This window comes from Anopheles arabiensis, chromosome 3, assembly GCF_016920715.1.
Source record: "Anopheles arabiensis isolate DONGOLA chromosome 3, AaraD3, whole genome shotgun sequence".
Classification (NCBI taxonomy): domain Eukaryota; kingdom Metazoa; phylum Arthropoda; class Insecta; order Diptera; family Culicidae; genus Anopheles; species Anopheles arabiensis.
Genome location: NC_053518.1, coordinates 88,589,387 through 88,604,953, shown reverse-complemented (window position 1 = coordinate 88,604,953; position 15,567 = coordinate 88,589,387). Strand labels below are relative to the sequence as shown.

General features: G+C 45.3%; 2 protein-coding genes across 4 annotated transcripts; both read left to right on the top strand.

Annotated features, from left to right (window-relative positions):
- The first annotated feature begins 1,709 nt into the window (after nucleotides 1–1,709).
- LOC120902976 (putative helicase MOV-10) lies at nucleotides 1,710–10,001 on the top strand. The gene is made up of 5 exons (XM_040312108.1): nucleotides 1,710–2,040; nucleotides 6,478–6,910; nucleotides 6,988–7,605; nucleotides 8,358–9,399; nucleotides 9,485–10,001. Exons 1-5 carry the CDS (start codon nucleotides 2,004–2,006, stop codon nucleotides 9,848–9,850), a joined length of 2,496 nt encoding a protein of 831 aa, XP_040168042.1. The 5' UTR covers nucleotides 1,710–2,003; the 3' UTR covers nucleotides 9,851–10,001.
- A 1,040-nt stretch (nucleotides 10,002–11,041) lies between these two features.
- Nucleotides 11,042–15,489, top strand: LOC120900162 (E3 ubiquitin-protein ligase RMND5A). 3 transcript variants are annotated; one of them, XM_040306809.1, is made up of 4 exons: nucleotides 11,046–12,080; nucleotides 12,183–13,006; nucleotides 13,586–13,740; nucleotides 14,164–15,489. In XM_040306809.1, exons 1-4 carry the CDS (start codon nucleotides 11,945–11,947, stop codon nucleotides 14,225–14,227), a joined length of 1,179 nt encoding a protein of 392 aa, XP_040162743.1. In that variant the 5' UTR covers nucleotides 11,046–11,944; the 3' UTR covers nucleotides 14,228–15,489. The 3 variants fall into 3 exon arrangements, with proteins under 3 accessions (XP_040162741.1, XP_040162743.1, XP_040162742.1); XM_040306808.1 differs by having other exon boundaries at nucleotides 11,047–12,080; nucleotides 14,146–15,489; XM_040306807.1 differs by having other exon boundaries at nucleotides 11,042–13,006.
- Nucleotides 15,490–15,567: the final 78 nt, after the last annotated feature.

Below are 15,567 nucleotides of genomic sequence, written 5' to 3'. Positions count from 1 at the left end.
TAATCTTGTTGCGCGCAACATTGTTGCTGGCAAAATGTATGGATTTTGACAGCTAGCGCAACTTTGTTGCCGGCCAAAATCAAACCAATTTGATTTTTGTCTGGCAACATTTTCTATTTACCTTGGCCATGGTAATCGGGTGTATGAAATGACACAGCAGAAGTGTGCGTTTTGTTGACATCCGCTAAATTTGGATTTTAAGCATTTATAAAACATTTTTTGGTGTCCCAAGTGCCACAAATCCACTAAACGACCACTAAACGGCTTCTAAACGACTCAAGTTCTCTACCTAAACGGAATATAGAAAGACTTCGTTTAGCAGACGGCAAACGACTCATGCATTCTAAAAATAGCAAAAAAGCTGGTGGCGCTCTCTGTTGGTGGGATACCCCAACCAGTGGAGCTTCATCGCTCGGAGGAGAGCTTTCTCATTTCCTCTGTACTGTTGTGTGGTTTCGCATTGAAGTTATGCATCGCTAGAACCAGAACGGCGATACGATTGTTTAAATACTAAACTCCAACGGAAACCACCAGCACTGAAGCAAGTGAGATTTGAGTAATGGTCGTTGGTGTTGATACCCACGTATTTGACCACACGACCATTCATATAGATTTTTGCTCGGAAAGTTAGAAGGCTATATAGGTCATGATAAGATGAAACTTGTCGAAACACATTGCACGAAAAGCATAGCAATATAATGAATTAGTTTTAATACGCCATCTATTGATCAAACCAATGAAGCTGTGGGGCTTTCATTTTTTTTCTATGGATATTCAATTTTCCAGTCGTTTAAGCTTAATCTGTGGCGCTTGGGGTAAAAACAAAATTTTCAACACTTCATTCAACAAGTGAATGATAAAAAATAAACTCTGAGCTGTTAATTGGCAATTTTTTTACGCTAAACAATGTCAAAGCGAAATGTTGCCAGCAACATTTATAGACCACCTCAGCGATATGTTGCCGAGCAACAATGTTGCGCGCAACAAGATTAGACCGCTGCCTTAACGACTGAATTGACCACCACTAACCCACGTGGGTTTGAAGTGGTTTTACAGTGGGTTAAGGCCGATTTGGTTATTTGGGGATCATGTCGCCAAGGCAGCAATTAATAGAAAAATAAAGCTAAAAAGAGAGAAAGACAGAGAGAGAGAGAGTGATAGAGAGAGAGAATTATACAGTGGAATAAGAACTGAGGGAGAAAGATAGAGAAAGACAAAATGAGAGAAAGAAAGAAAGAGAAGCTCTGAGAGACATAGAAACAAAGAGATTAATAGAGAGAGAGATAGAAAGTTCGTTACAGAAAATGGCAAAGACAAACAGAGAAAACGTTAAAGGGAGAGTAAGAGAAAGTCATATAGATAATTTGAAAGGGTGAAAGTGAAAATGAGTGATGAAGAGGAAGGGGGGGGGGAGGGGAGAAGGCAAGAAAAACATACAGAAAAAATGAGAGAGATTGTTTACTGGACAACAAGAAAGACAAAGAAAGGAAATGTATGGAAACATGTCGAAACATGTGCTTTCTATCCAATAAATAAATGTATCGAAACTCACGAGCATTTCTGTCCCAAACCTTATCTAAATTCCAACAGTATCCACTTATCGATACATAATAAAAAAAAAAAAGGAACACCATATTTGTCCAGATGCACCGACTGTAGTTTACCCATTGTGCGGCTTCCATTGGCGGTTTCAGTTGTAGGGTGCATACACCGGCAATGCATACCGCTGCGGCACGTCGTTACGGTTGTGCTGTGTGGAAGAGCTAAGCGCCGAATGCGGACGGCTTGCCGGATCCGGCTCGTACTTGTGCGCGCGCGCGTCTGTGTATGTGTGTGTGTGAGTGTTTACTTAAAAGTGTCCCTAAACTCTGTGTTTAGAGCCGCGCTTTGGAAACAGTGAAGTGCGAAGTTTTCAAAATTGCTGATAAAAAAAAAGTCTCAAGTGCCCCGTGTGCTTGCTAGTTTCTTCTTCAAACATTCCGCAGTAAGCTGCGCCCTCCATCATGACAGGCGAACAACGAGCAACAACAGCCAGAGGAGGTAGTGGAACAGCCATTTCAAAGTATTCGTAGTGCTACACACACACACACACACACACGCACACACATCCGGAAGATGCAAGGATGTGTGCTGCCAATTTTTATCACTAAAGTTGATCGTTAACAGCTAATCATGCAAATGGATTTGCAGTGCAAGATTACAAACCGATAACTGATCGCCGATGAGTCACCTTTTCCGCTCGATTCCCGTGTGTTTTTTTTTGTTGTCCATCGTGAGAGGAGAGTTGGGGGATCCCCTCCAGCAATTGTGTGTGTGTGTGTTTTTTGTTGTACCTTTTGTTCCGCGTTGTTTACTTTTATTTTTGCATGCTTTTTTTGCGAACGTATTGCGAACGGCTGTATGGATACAATAATCACTCACACCACGTTATCTGCCGTGCTCTACCCTTTGCAAACGCTTTGTTGCGCTCTCACTCGTCAACACCCCACAACGTCGTTGTCGTCGCACCATTGATAATTCGTATTTTCCAACAAGTGCAACCATGTTTCCGTTGCCATGGGCGACAACACTCAACCGTCAATACCGCGGGAAGTGGCTGGTGTGTCTTGCGGTGTAGTAAACATTTGGAACCGTTTTCTATTGGGGTGTGCACCATCTTGTGCTTACATCGCCCTAATCCGCGTGCTTAGTGCTTAATCCGAACTGACTTAAGCTTTAACCGTCTGTTTACTTTACACAGGTTTACTTGAATCGATCGAGAGGTAGTAAACAATATTGAAAATGAAGTCAGTAGATAGTCAAAAACAACGAATCAAGCCGATACCGGTAGTAGAAGATCCAGGGCGCGTGGAATTGTGGATGTTGTAATTACTTCTACATCACGTTTAAGCGCGCGAACGTACGGGCATTGCGCGACGCTTATCGCACTTGATTTCGCGTACGGGCTTGATTCCACCGTTTGATGACGGCGGCGAAACAATGTGCGCCTATATGTGCCGTGGACAACACACACACACACACAGACTGTGCGTCTCCAACACAGCTTTGATGAGTTTAAGGAGGGAAGAAGGGTGGTTAAGGGGAGGATAGGAATTATATGTGATAGAATCTCAGGCCTGTGATCGCGTACCGGTTTTAATGATCTTCTGAAAGTATCGGGCGTGTGTGTATACTTCACAACGTAAAGAGATGTGAACAGCAAAGCGCTGCACTTTTGGTGGATGCTGCAAACCTAAGCGCGCAACAGACTAATCACTGATTGCTAACATTGGAAAAGCCCAATTTGCTCGGGAAATTTTACCCCTATTTTTCTTTTACCCGTGGATTATTTTTCCCTGAATTCAAAAGTACCCAATTAGGTATATGCCTGGCTGTGATATTTCTGTTTTGATTTGTTTTGTGTCCTAAATCCTTTCCTTGGGCTCTCTTGTCCCGAAACGCACTAAAACAATCGCGATTCTACTTTGTACCCTTTTGCTGGCGTCTTAGCGATTTAAAGATCGCACACCATCAGCACTCTCAGCCAACCACTCTCAAGGGTCTCAAGGGTCTTTCTACCTCCGGTTGAATCATCATTGCTGCTGCATCAGCTTTCTTGCCCTTCCTTCTCTGCTTCATGTTATGTTAATGCGTATTATGCTTTATGCTTTGTAGACAGAAAACAATCGCCTTCATGCTTTCTTTCCTCTCTAACCAGTAACACGCTCACAGAAGATTGGTGTTTGATGCTAGCGTAAACAAAGCGCATTTACAGCTTCTTCGATTTCCATCTGGTTGAAGCGATGTTGCTGCTTTGGAAATTGTCAACAAAATCAATCGAATGATCGGTTGATGTGGATTGAATTAACACTTGAAACATGTTCATGTGTTTTTTTTTCTTTTGTTCAGTGAGAACGTTAGTGCCATAATGTTTAAAACAAATTCAACGTAAATTTAAAACTTACATAAATTAATTTCAAACAGAGCCACAAAAATAAACCAAAAAATATTATGTGGATCATAAGGACCAAAGTAAATATGTTATGATCACTTGTTGAATTCGATCATGGAGCGGTTACCGCGCGGCTACATGAGGTGAAATATACAGCGAAATGAACTATTTGACAGGTGAAATATCTGACAGGTAAAGGTAAAGGGTTGGGGGAGACATAACATCCGCTTTCGAATCTCACTTAAAAATAATATCTTCTTAAGCAGAACATTCTTTAATTGGAAGAAATAATGAACTGTTGACTCAAAATGGACGAAATACTCCATATTGAAGTCATTCAATGGGTCGAGTTACAATTTTGTGCACGTTATTTGTTTACATTGCACATCAGCTGGTTACTGTGATGCTTTATCTGTCAGATATTTCGCCTGTCAAATAGTTCATTTCGCTGTATATTTCATCTCATGTGGCCTCGCGGTTAGCCATTGTTTGGTTGCTTTGATCCTTGATGGTTGATAGACATCTGCCTCTTTTCCCAACATAATCGCTTTTCTGCCGTGAATCGATGACTCTGACTCTGATCGGTGTCCAGAGGTGTTTTGTTGAGGTAAAGGCAACAAATGCAAACTCGGGTGTGGTTCGATTCTCATCCCAGCAAATGCCACCGCGTAGCAAGGGTTCTTTTTTAAATCCAATTTAATAGTAAAATAATAAGTACAGTGGAGCGCCGTTTATCCGGGTACCTTATATCCGGCTTTCCGTTTATCCGTGCTGTTGAGAAATGACAGTTCAATACAAAAGTGACATTGGGTTATGAGGAGGATATTTGAAATAGCGGTTATAAGAGCACATTGTCATAACAAAAAACACTATAATTCATAGTTAATTTTAAAAATTCTCTTTCAAAAAACATGAAGTTAATAAAAACTGGGTTGTTTTTATCAAAAAATAAGAAAAATTTCCAAAAAATAACCAGAAATTGGAGATAAAATATATCATTTGACTCATTATCCGTGTTATTCGCTTATCCGGGCGAAGCTAAGTCCCGAGAAGCCCGAATAAACGGCGCTCCACTGTACACTTAATCATTTTATGTGTACAAAACCCCGCCAGCCATGGTTAGATTACATTTACCCGTTGCAACGATTGATTTGTTATCTGGTTGAGTGGTAGGAACCGGATCTTCTTCTTCTTCTTTTTTTAATTATGGTGCAACGTCCATAGTGGGTTTATGGATCTGCAGTCATACATGGATTTGGATCTATCTATGACCTTTTATCTGTGCTTTTCGCATGGCTAGATTGTCTCAATCTTTCAGCCGGAAGTTGGATGGAATAAAACCTTTGATAAGCTTCCCGTGACGTGTACCTACTACATCTGTACTACTTCACCATGTATGTGTGTTTTTGTAATGCTTTCGAAGAACGTGTGAATCGAAAACCAGTTAACCCTCTATTCCAGGCAACCTATTGATTGCTTATTTCTCTGATTCTAAGAATCCGATTGACTTCAAATTTTGAATGTCGAATTTTTTTTAGTATATTAAATTGTTTTTTTTAGAGTAATGTTTGCTATACACGTAATCCAATATTGATGCAATATTGTGATGAAAATTGAATAAATTAAAGTAGTTTGTATAACTGTGCATCGATTGGTTCAACTTGCAACGGTTTTGTTTTATATTATATCTTTTAAAAATGATTTATAATTCATACCGTTCCTAGAATTAATCCCAAACCCATGTCGATCCTGGAATTTTACAGAACTCATTCTGATGCTGGAACTGATTCCAATACTGTATAGGTGCTAGAATTAGTCGTGAACCTAGTCCTCGAACTGATCCTAACTGATCCTTATCGATCCGTTAACTGATCCTGACACCATACCGGTCATGGAACTGATCCCGAGCCCATACCAGAGCTTACACTGAACCCATAACGGTCCTGGAACTGATGCTGACCTCATGCTGATCCTGAAACAGATACCTATCGGTACTGGAACTGATCCCAAACCCTGGTCTCCGGGCCCTGATCTTCTTATATTTGGCGTAAACGTCCTACGCGGACATGTCGGTCTATACAGGCTATCAAAGACTTATTCATGACGGACATGTTATATAGTCGTTCGAGTTGACGACTTTACCACCGGACCTCTGAATTGAATGGATGTAAACAAAGCAAAAAGCATCCAAGCTACCGCTGGAAAGTAACGCTGATCAGCCTTGCCTAGAATTTTATAATAGTGATAATAGAGATGCTTTATTGCGACAAATGCAATCCTTCATAAAATGATCTCTTTTGATGAGTTATGTTGAATATACATTATAAAGAGACATTATGTGGGAATTTTAGTTGATGTTGGTGTCTTTCTACCAGGAAGGGTCATAATCTAACTGTACGGTACGCTTAAGCCCTAATCTTACACACCACAATAACGATCGCCTTAGAGTCGCACTGAATGCGACAGAAGGGCTTCAATAATTTCCACCCTTTCGATTACCATTCTCACCCCAAACTTTAAATCACCTTTACAACTTCCCCTTCCAGGTAAGCCAGCACGACAAAGTCGCAAAAGTAAACTCAAACGGACCGGCACGACACGCTGCCTCCTACAATGGGTCGAATCGGCGATAAACATTCCCGAGAGCAGGACGCCGCAGATAGTGCCGAAGCCCGTCTTCCGCATGACGGTCGAGTTCAGCATTACCCAGTCGATGATTACGATCAAGGTGCAGAACTTTTGCTCCCAAATACTGATACTACGCTCCATCTACCTCTACTACGAAACGAGCAAGCGTGTCGTCCTGTTCGGGGGCGTCCTGCGCATGGTGCCCGGCTACGAGTTTGCGATGGAAAAGGAGATCCACGAAAAGGAGGATCGCTCGTACCATGTGGTATTTCTTTCCGATCTGCTCGGCACACCGTACCGGTTGCGGGAAACCGTCATGATTCATCTACTGTCGCCGAGAAAAGCGCGCGGGTAAGCAATGAAACATTGCTAACAACACACACACAAAAAAAAATCGGTGCTAAACGATCGATCGCGTATACTTTTAGCCCCCCGCTGAAACTGTCCAAGCTCCCCGTGTTCCCGGTGCCGGAGTACGTGCAGGAAGTGTATCTGTACGGCTTTCTGGAGAATCCACACTACAGCCGCAACGCGTCGCTGTGGCTGGAGCGGCTGAAAGCGTACCGCGCGAAGCAACTGAACGCGGACAATCTGACCGACTATCTGCGATCGCTGGACCAAATTGACGAATTTGACAGCCACCTGCAGATGCTGCGCTACACGGTAGAGAACGGTACGCTGGAGGAGCGGCTGCCGAAGGAATACGTTCTTACGATCGACCAGTTCAAGGTGCCGCCCGTCCTGCTCGAGGTCGGCAGCCACGTGCAGGTAAACTGTGGTGTGATCGGTCGGAACAGCGGTCCCACCATCGTACGGGGCACGATCGTCGAGCGCAGCTCCATTATACTGATCGAGACAGAAACGCCGCTCAAAACGTTACGCTCGCTGAAGATCGAGTTTCCGCTGAACCGCCTCCAGTACAAGCTGGAGTATACGGCGCTTGTACACATGAGCCGGCTCGATTTTAGCAGCATCCTGTTTCCGAAGATCGAAAGCGCGAAACCAAAAACGCCTGCCAAGACGTTCAACGATGCGGTGATTACGGAGTAGGTATTTTTGGGTATTTTTGGTTCGTTATGCCCTGTACGTGAAGGGAACAATTAAGTTTTTCGTCGGAATCGATTCCGACTTACTCCTAAGTTTTCTGGAATCGATACATGATAGTAGGTCCGGAACCAGTTTCCGGAACCGATTCCGGAATTGGTACCGAAATCAGAATCGAAAACGGCTTCGGAATTGGCTTCGAACGACTCCGAACGACTCGAAACGACTCTGGACAGGCTAATCTAGTGGCTCCGGGCTAATCTAGCGGTTCCATTTTCCCGGAGTCGGAATCGGACTAACAATAGTCAGAGTCGGTTCGGAGTCGTGGGTGCGCTCCAGAGAGCACATCACTAGTCCAATGATAGAACCAAAGAATTCAAATTTACTTGTAAACGTACAATTATCATGGAGATTTCCGGACTGATTTCGCTTCTGAAACTTCTTATTTCAATTCAAGAACTCTTCCCGGGGCTAATTCCTAGGTCGATTCCGATTCCGGATCCGATTCTGATTTCGGAATCGGCTCCGAAGTCGACGCCGGAATCGGCTCCGGAGTTAACTCCGCAATCAGATTCGAAAACGGAATCGGAATTGGAATCCGCTCCGGATTCGGAATCAGATTCGAATTCGAAATTGGAATCGGCTCCGGAATTTATTTCAAACACGAAATCAGAATCGGGAAGGTCCGATTCCAAGCTCCCCACCACTGATGCGCTATACGTGAGTCATTCCTTTCATCTCGTCTCGTCCGCAGGTTCGACTGGTTCCAGTCATGCATTGCCGAGAATGAGCAGCAAACGCAGGCTATCAAAAACATCGTCAATCGGACGGCCTACCCCGCACCGTACATTCTTTTCGGGCCACCGGGCACGGGCAAAACCTGCACCATCGTCGAAGCGGTACTGCAGATCTGGAAGATGCGGCCCAAGTCACGCATCCTCGTAACGGCCACGTCCAATTATGCCTGCAACGAGCTGGCGAAGCGGCTGCTCAAGTACGTCACCGTGAACGATCTGTTTCGCTACTTTTCGCAAACCTCACAGCGAGACATTAACGGGATGGATCTGAAGGTGGTGCAGGTGTCAAACATGCACTACGGCATCTACGAAACGCCGGCCATGCAGGACTTTGTGCAGACGCGCATTCTCGTCTGCACCGTCATGACCAGCGGGCGGCTGCTGCAGCTGGGGGTGGATCGGTCCATGTACGATTACATCTTCATCGACGAGTGTGGCAGCTGCCGGGAGCTGAGCGCCCTCGTACCGATCGGGTGCGTGGGAACGGATACGGTCAACAACAGGCTGCAGGCGAGTGTCGTGCTGGCCGGTGATCCGCTGCAGCTCGGGCCCGTCACGCGCATGCCGTATCTGCGCGATACGCCCCACAACTCGTCGCTGCTGGAGCGGCTGATGAAGCGGCCGGTCTATCAGAAGGATGCCAACAACAACGAGTACAGCCCGCACATGGTGACGAAGCTGCTGGACAACTACCGGTCGCACGAGTCCCTGTTCCGGTTTTCCAACCAGCAGTTTTACGACGCGGAACTGCGGGCCAAGGGCGACCCGACGATAACGCACTGGGCCGTGAACTGGCACCATCTGCCCAATCGCAAGCTCCCGATGCTGTTCCACTCGGTGGTCGGCTTCATGCAGCAGGACTCCATCTCGCTCAGCTACTGGAACGTGCAGGAAGCGCAGCTGGTGTACCAGTACGTGCAAATACTGATGAAGGAGGAAATTAACGGTCAAATTGTGCGGCAAGAGGACATTGGCATCGTTACGCCCTATTCGAAGCAGGTAATGGGATTGGAAAAGGGAGCCGCTACATTCCATGCGCCTCTCTAGCACCACACCTCTCTTAACGTCTTTCATGTCTTCTCAGGTGGAGTTCATTAAGAACGGGCTGTCCACGCTCGGGCTGGACAACATTGAGGTCGGCTCGGTGGACCAGTACCAGGGGCGGGAGAAACCGGTCATCATCATATCGGCCGTCCGGTCCAATCGCACCACGGTCGGATTTTTGGCCGACCCGCGACGGCTCAATGTCGCGCTGACCCGCGCGCAGGCACTGACGATCGTCATCGGCAATCCGGAAAACTTGATGAGAAACGTCACGTGGTACAACTTTTTGAAAATGATGAAACAAAACCGCGCCATCACGGGCATCAACTTTAACCTGACCAAGCGCCATCTGGTGCCGGTGGAGGAAGGTGGAGGCGAAACTATGGACGGGTTGGATTTCGCATAGCGCACGTTTCGCCGGATGGGCCTTACAGATGTGGACAGATTTATTTTCTTTACGTTGTTATTGTTTAAGCAGAGATTATTTACCCATAACGATAAAACATATTCTTATACAACTTTAACGAATACAACGGTAGGTTTCCGTTTGAAATCAATGTTTGGTGAGAATTGGTTTTTTCTGTGGCTGCGATAAGCTTTATCGATGACATCATTGCAGAGAAAGAAAGGCTTTAAGGCTCTATAAATTGAATCTTTTTAGAAAATCAAAAATCGAAATGACATCCCTACCCGCAAAATTCCGTTATATGCCTTCTAATGATGCCTTGTAATTGTCGGCGAATGGAAAACGATTAGCAGTGCATTTAGCAGTAATTAAATGCCATATTTCGTTTTGAATTTGAAATTGGAGTTTGCAACTGCCAAAAGAAAACCACTTTGCAAGCGTCTTCAACAATGCAGTGTCGTAGTGATTTCCAGAGATATGAGTGTGAGATTCCATAGCATAGTTTTTTTAAAGGTATCGTTTTAATTTTGCTTCTCAATAAATTTTGTTTATACTAATACCAAAAACTATTAGTTTAAATAGTAACAAATACAAAAAAAGAAAAGAAGTTACACCCATATACCCATAGAAATCAGTATTTGAACACACGCTTTCTCGGTTCGGAACCAAAAGCGTTGACACCGCTCTATTTGGCAGTTACATTTGTGAGAGAGCAAAACCGGTATGTAAACAGATTACGATGGTGGCATGCTATCTTATCTCGTTGAATTCAAAATCTGAAACCATTTCGAAGAGAACCCGTAACAGCCGTGAAAGTTTTGGTTGAAATCTTTATTCGCCTTCTAAGGCAACTAAGGTCTTACATGCCTCCTTAATGGCTTCAACCCGTTTAATCCTGGCTGTGATGCCATTAACAGCTTTTAAGATCAAATTAAAACCATTTTCAAATGGCACAATTTTGCATTTTTTTACGTTATGTTCAACATGCACAAAGAAAAACAATATTTTCTGCCTTGTTTTCATGGGAAATGAATGAACAAAAAACTTTGCAACTGCATTGCAGCTAGCCGAAAATATGTTCTAAACTTAAATTCAAATATTCCGCACCCATTAAGTTGGGCGGCAACCCCTGCACTTCACTTTTGCGCTGTACAAGAGCTGTCAACTTGCCAGTACCATCGGCAGCTTCCCACCGTGCCTTGCCACAGCAAAGTACGAACAACAATAATAGCAAAAGTAATCATTGGGATGGAAAGTGGCTGGTTTCGGAAATAAGTCCTCGCTGCGAAAATTTCCTCTCGTACTGCTGGGTTCACTTTTCCTCGGGCACTGGCGCATCGAAGACATCGCGAAACTTGAGTGGAAGTGAGTGGAATGATCTTTGCATAAACAGCGAAGGAAACGATGAGCACGGTATAACTTGTGGTGGCGTAAAATATCGCAATTATCTATCGGGGAGCGCACAGTGTAATACGCAACTCACGGGCCACGGAGGAAAGGGCCACCTCTCTGCTCTAACAAAGTGCCACTGTGGAAGCGGATTGCTATGTAGGACTGTGCGTTATTTACGTGTCGAAAGTTATTGTGCTCTTCTTGTACCATCCAAGTGGCCCAGTGTGGTGGACTGTGGTGCTGTGTCGTGTGGTTCGGGAGTGTGGTTTGCTGCGGTGCTTCTTTGTTGTCTGTATTATGTGTGCGGAGCCCCAGAAAGGTGGCGCAAACGGGTAGAGACGGAAGCATAAATAACACATCCATGAGTGAACGAGAGGCGAACGCAAGCACTGGTGCAAGTGTGTGTGTTGTTTTGCCACTGCTGCTGGTCGAAGGAAGCGAGCGCTCGTTGCTGCTGCCCCCCTGCTGACCATCACTCGCTGCCTCCCCGCCTGCCTGTCACTTTCTTTTCGTCCGCCTCGTCCCGCCCTCGGATCGGTTGGTGGAAAATTCCCTGTGCACGGAGGCACACAATTCCACCTGCAACCAGTGAACTCTCTTGTTGTTGGAGTGTTGTTGAAAGTAAAATAGTAAAAAGCGTCACCCAGTCAGCGTTCCTGCCGTTCCGTGTCCGTTGGAGCAACTTTACCCCTGCCCCATACGATGGATTCCTGTGCTGCCGTCGAGAAGGAGGTGGAGAAGGTGATCAACAAATTTTCCGCTATTAACGATCACTCCCAGCGCATCATCGGCGATGTGATTTCGCTGATCGAGAAGCTTCGTTCGTCCATCGCGGAAGGTAAAGCGGGCGTTCAGCGCTCCTCCCCATATTTGCCCTCTCATCTGGTGCAGAAATGTATAAACACTCCATTCCCTCTCCCCCCACCCCTTCCACTTTTAGGTAACCCCGACAGCAAAGTTACGGCCGGCCAGGTGGACGTGCTGAACGAGGCGCTCAGCAAGACGAAGGACAAGCTGCACCGTCTCACGACCGAGCACCGCGACCTGCACGGTACGGTCAGCAAGGTGGGCAAGGCGATCGACCGCAACTTTGTCGCCGACTTTACGGCCACCTCGCGCACGGACGTGTTCCAGACGGAGCGCAACGTGATGCTGCTGAACAAAATCATGGCCCAGCACTTCTACCGCCAGGGCATGGACGACGTGGCGGACGCACTGATCAAGGAGTCGGGCCTGCCGGCGGAGGACATCGTGCCGGAACCGTACGCCGAGCTGCACCGCATCTGGGAGGCGATTCACACCGGCAATCTGGCCCCCGCCCTCGACTGGGCCGCCCGCTACTCGGCCGAGCTGGATGCGCGCAACAGCACGCTCGAGTTCAAGCTGCACCGGCTGGCGTTCATGCAGATACTGAACGGCGGGGTGCAGGCGCAAACGGATGCGATCGCGTACGCCCGCTCCAACTTTGCCAAGTTTGTGCGGCGCTTCGAGAAGGACATCCAGATCCTGATGGGGACGCTGATCTACCTGCAGATCGGCATACACAACTCACCGTACAAGTACCTCACCGCGCCGGAGATGTGGATCGAGACGGCGGACGTGTTCCTCAAGGATGCCTGCCAGCTGCTGGGCATCAACAAGGATTCGCCCCTGTCCGTGATTGTGAACGCGGGCTGTACCGCGCTGCCCGCGCTGCTCAATCTCAAGCAGGTGATGATGTCGCGCCAGGTGACGGGCATCTGGAACGGTCGCGATGAGCTGCCTGTAAGTATTGGTTCTGTAGGGAAAAGAACGATAGTGTGGAGCACTACACTCAGCTGTTTCGCTGTTCTTTGCTAATTCTTGACCAGTTCTCGTTAGCTATACGTTCGATATACTACGATCAAATTAATCGAATGCTTCAAATTCCGGACTTTTGGCATGTTATTATTGAATTTCTAGTTCTAGTTCAAATCTAGTTCCAAAAATGCCTTAAGTGTCCGTAATTCGAAGCAATACGCTATCACACTTGAGGACATAACTTCCTTTTCTTGAGCAACAATGGCCGTCGGCTGTCTTAGGTTAAATAACAATAATGAAAATGCAATTCGGGCAATCATACAAAACATCTATTTGTTGAACCAATATAATGAAAAGTGCGTTCTCTTAACATGACAGACCTTGTCTTTAAACTACGTTTGGAATTGTAACATTAATTTTAAAATTATACACTTTTTTTTAAATAATTGCTAGCCAAACATGCGTGTTTGCTTGTACCTTCTGCGCACAAACTCTTTACAATACAATATTATGCTAAATAACTGTTTTAATATAACAAATCTTTTAATTCGTACCTTCTTCCAGATCGAAATTGAGCTAGAGCCGGACAATCGGTTTCACTCCATCTTCGCTTGTCCCATTCTGCGGCAGCAGAGTTCGGAAGACAACCCGCCGATGAAGCTGCTGTGCGGTCACGTCATATCCCGCGATGCGCTTAACAAACTTAGCAATGGACCGATGTAAGTGCAGCATTTTCTCTCGCAAACAAATCACACACACACACACACACTTCCTACCCTATGTTACTGGCCATTTTTAATACTTGCTACACTACTTCCTCTTGACCAGTGTTCCGCTACAATCGTTTGCGTATATTTAAACAGCAAAAACAAAAAACATAAAACATAATCTTGTTCACCTTTAATTTTCTTTTCCTTCTCGTTCTATCGATCGCGGACGGCGCCGGTGCCACCAAAAACACGACGACATCGATGCCCGTGTGACTCTCGCTCAACCGCTCAAACACTGCTCCCAACACTGCTCTCCTCTTCCAATCCCATGTTCCTTTTTTGCACCTTTTTTACCATCTTTGCTCACTTGGGTGTAAACACCCTACGACACACACAACGACACGCTAATTGTAGCATGAACAATACTTTCAGATTAAAGTGTCCCTACTGCCCCATGGAGCAGTGCCCATCGGATGCCAAGCTGATCTACTTCTGAGCGCACCCGCTGCTACCCCTCCCACTAGCCTCCCCTCCCCATCCAGCTAGCGCAATTAGAATCGAGATGGTACGCGATGGATCGCGTGGTTTAGGAAGTAGCGAATGGAAATTGGGAAGAAAATGTAGCTTTGTAGCTTGTCCAGTGAAGATGAATGGAACGGCGGCACCACTAGTGTTTACTGCACACCTCGCTCGAACTGAAGGGGGGGAATATTAGGCGACACGGTATATAGGGAGTATTTGTTGAACGATGCAAAACACAATGGTAAAATTGGACGAATGCGCCAGAATAATTTCGTTAAAGATGGCACCAAACGCCAAGCTGATAAATGGCTCGAAAAAAAGATGGATGTGTTCGGAGAGAGGGAGAGAGGGAACATAAACCTCCCAAACCTTAGTTGGCGCGCTGTATGCGCAGTAGGCTAGCGGAATGTAGCTGTGGAAACGATATAGAAAGAAAGCAAACGAAGAAAACACAAAGGATTGGCAAACATTGGATAGCATGCCTGGCAAACTTCTTCCAGTAGTAGGCGCGTTTATTATTCGCTGTATGTTCATTTAGATTTGCTGTTGTATGTGTTTCTACTCATATATTCGCATAAAACAAAACAAAAAACTCGTTCAAAGAGCTAGAGAGTGAGAAAGAGAAAGAGGGAAAGTATCCTTTCCAAGGTGATGAATGTTACAAATCACAAGATTTAACTGATGTTTGTGTATAAGTCGTACCTTCTTTTTTTTAATTATTATTACCCTAAAATGTGTGCGTGTTTTTATTCTTTACTGCTGTGTCAAAAAAAAGGTGTTTAATTCCTGCTAAGATTTTTAAGTTTCCATATTTGTTTTTTGATGGTGTTGCTTGCTAACATGCTCTAAAAAGAGAACGTGAATAGGGGAAATGTGTAATTCAATTTAAAAAAAGAAACTTCTATCGCAAAACAGAAAAAGTTCGTGGCCGCATCGGGGAAAAGGAAAGATTAGGAAGCTAATGGAAAAAGCAACAAACAAAGTAGGATGGTAAAGGAAGAGAGTAGCACAGCGATAGTGAAAAGGGACGATAATCGTACGCGCAATGAATGGAATGGATACGCAACCGAAATGAATGGACCGTGCAGCGCGCAGTGGAGTTGCTCTTGTGGTGACGGCGGCGGTGGTGGTGGTGGTGGTGTGGAGGGGATGAAGCGCAAGAAAGGCTGTAAATATATGTATAAAACAAATATATTATATTTTTACTGACGACAAATAAAAACAAAACAAACAACACACGAGTATTATATGGGAAACCAGCAAGCATGAACATTTCAAACAACAACACGAAGCTTGTTTAAAAGAAAGTCGATT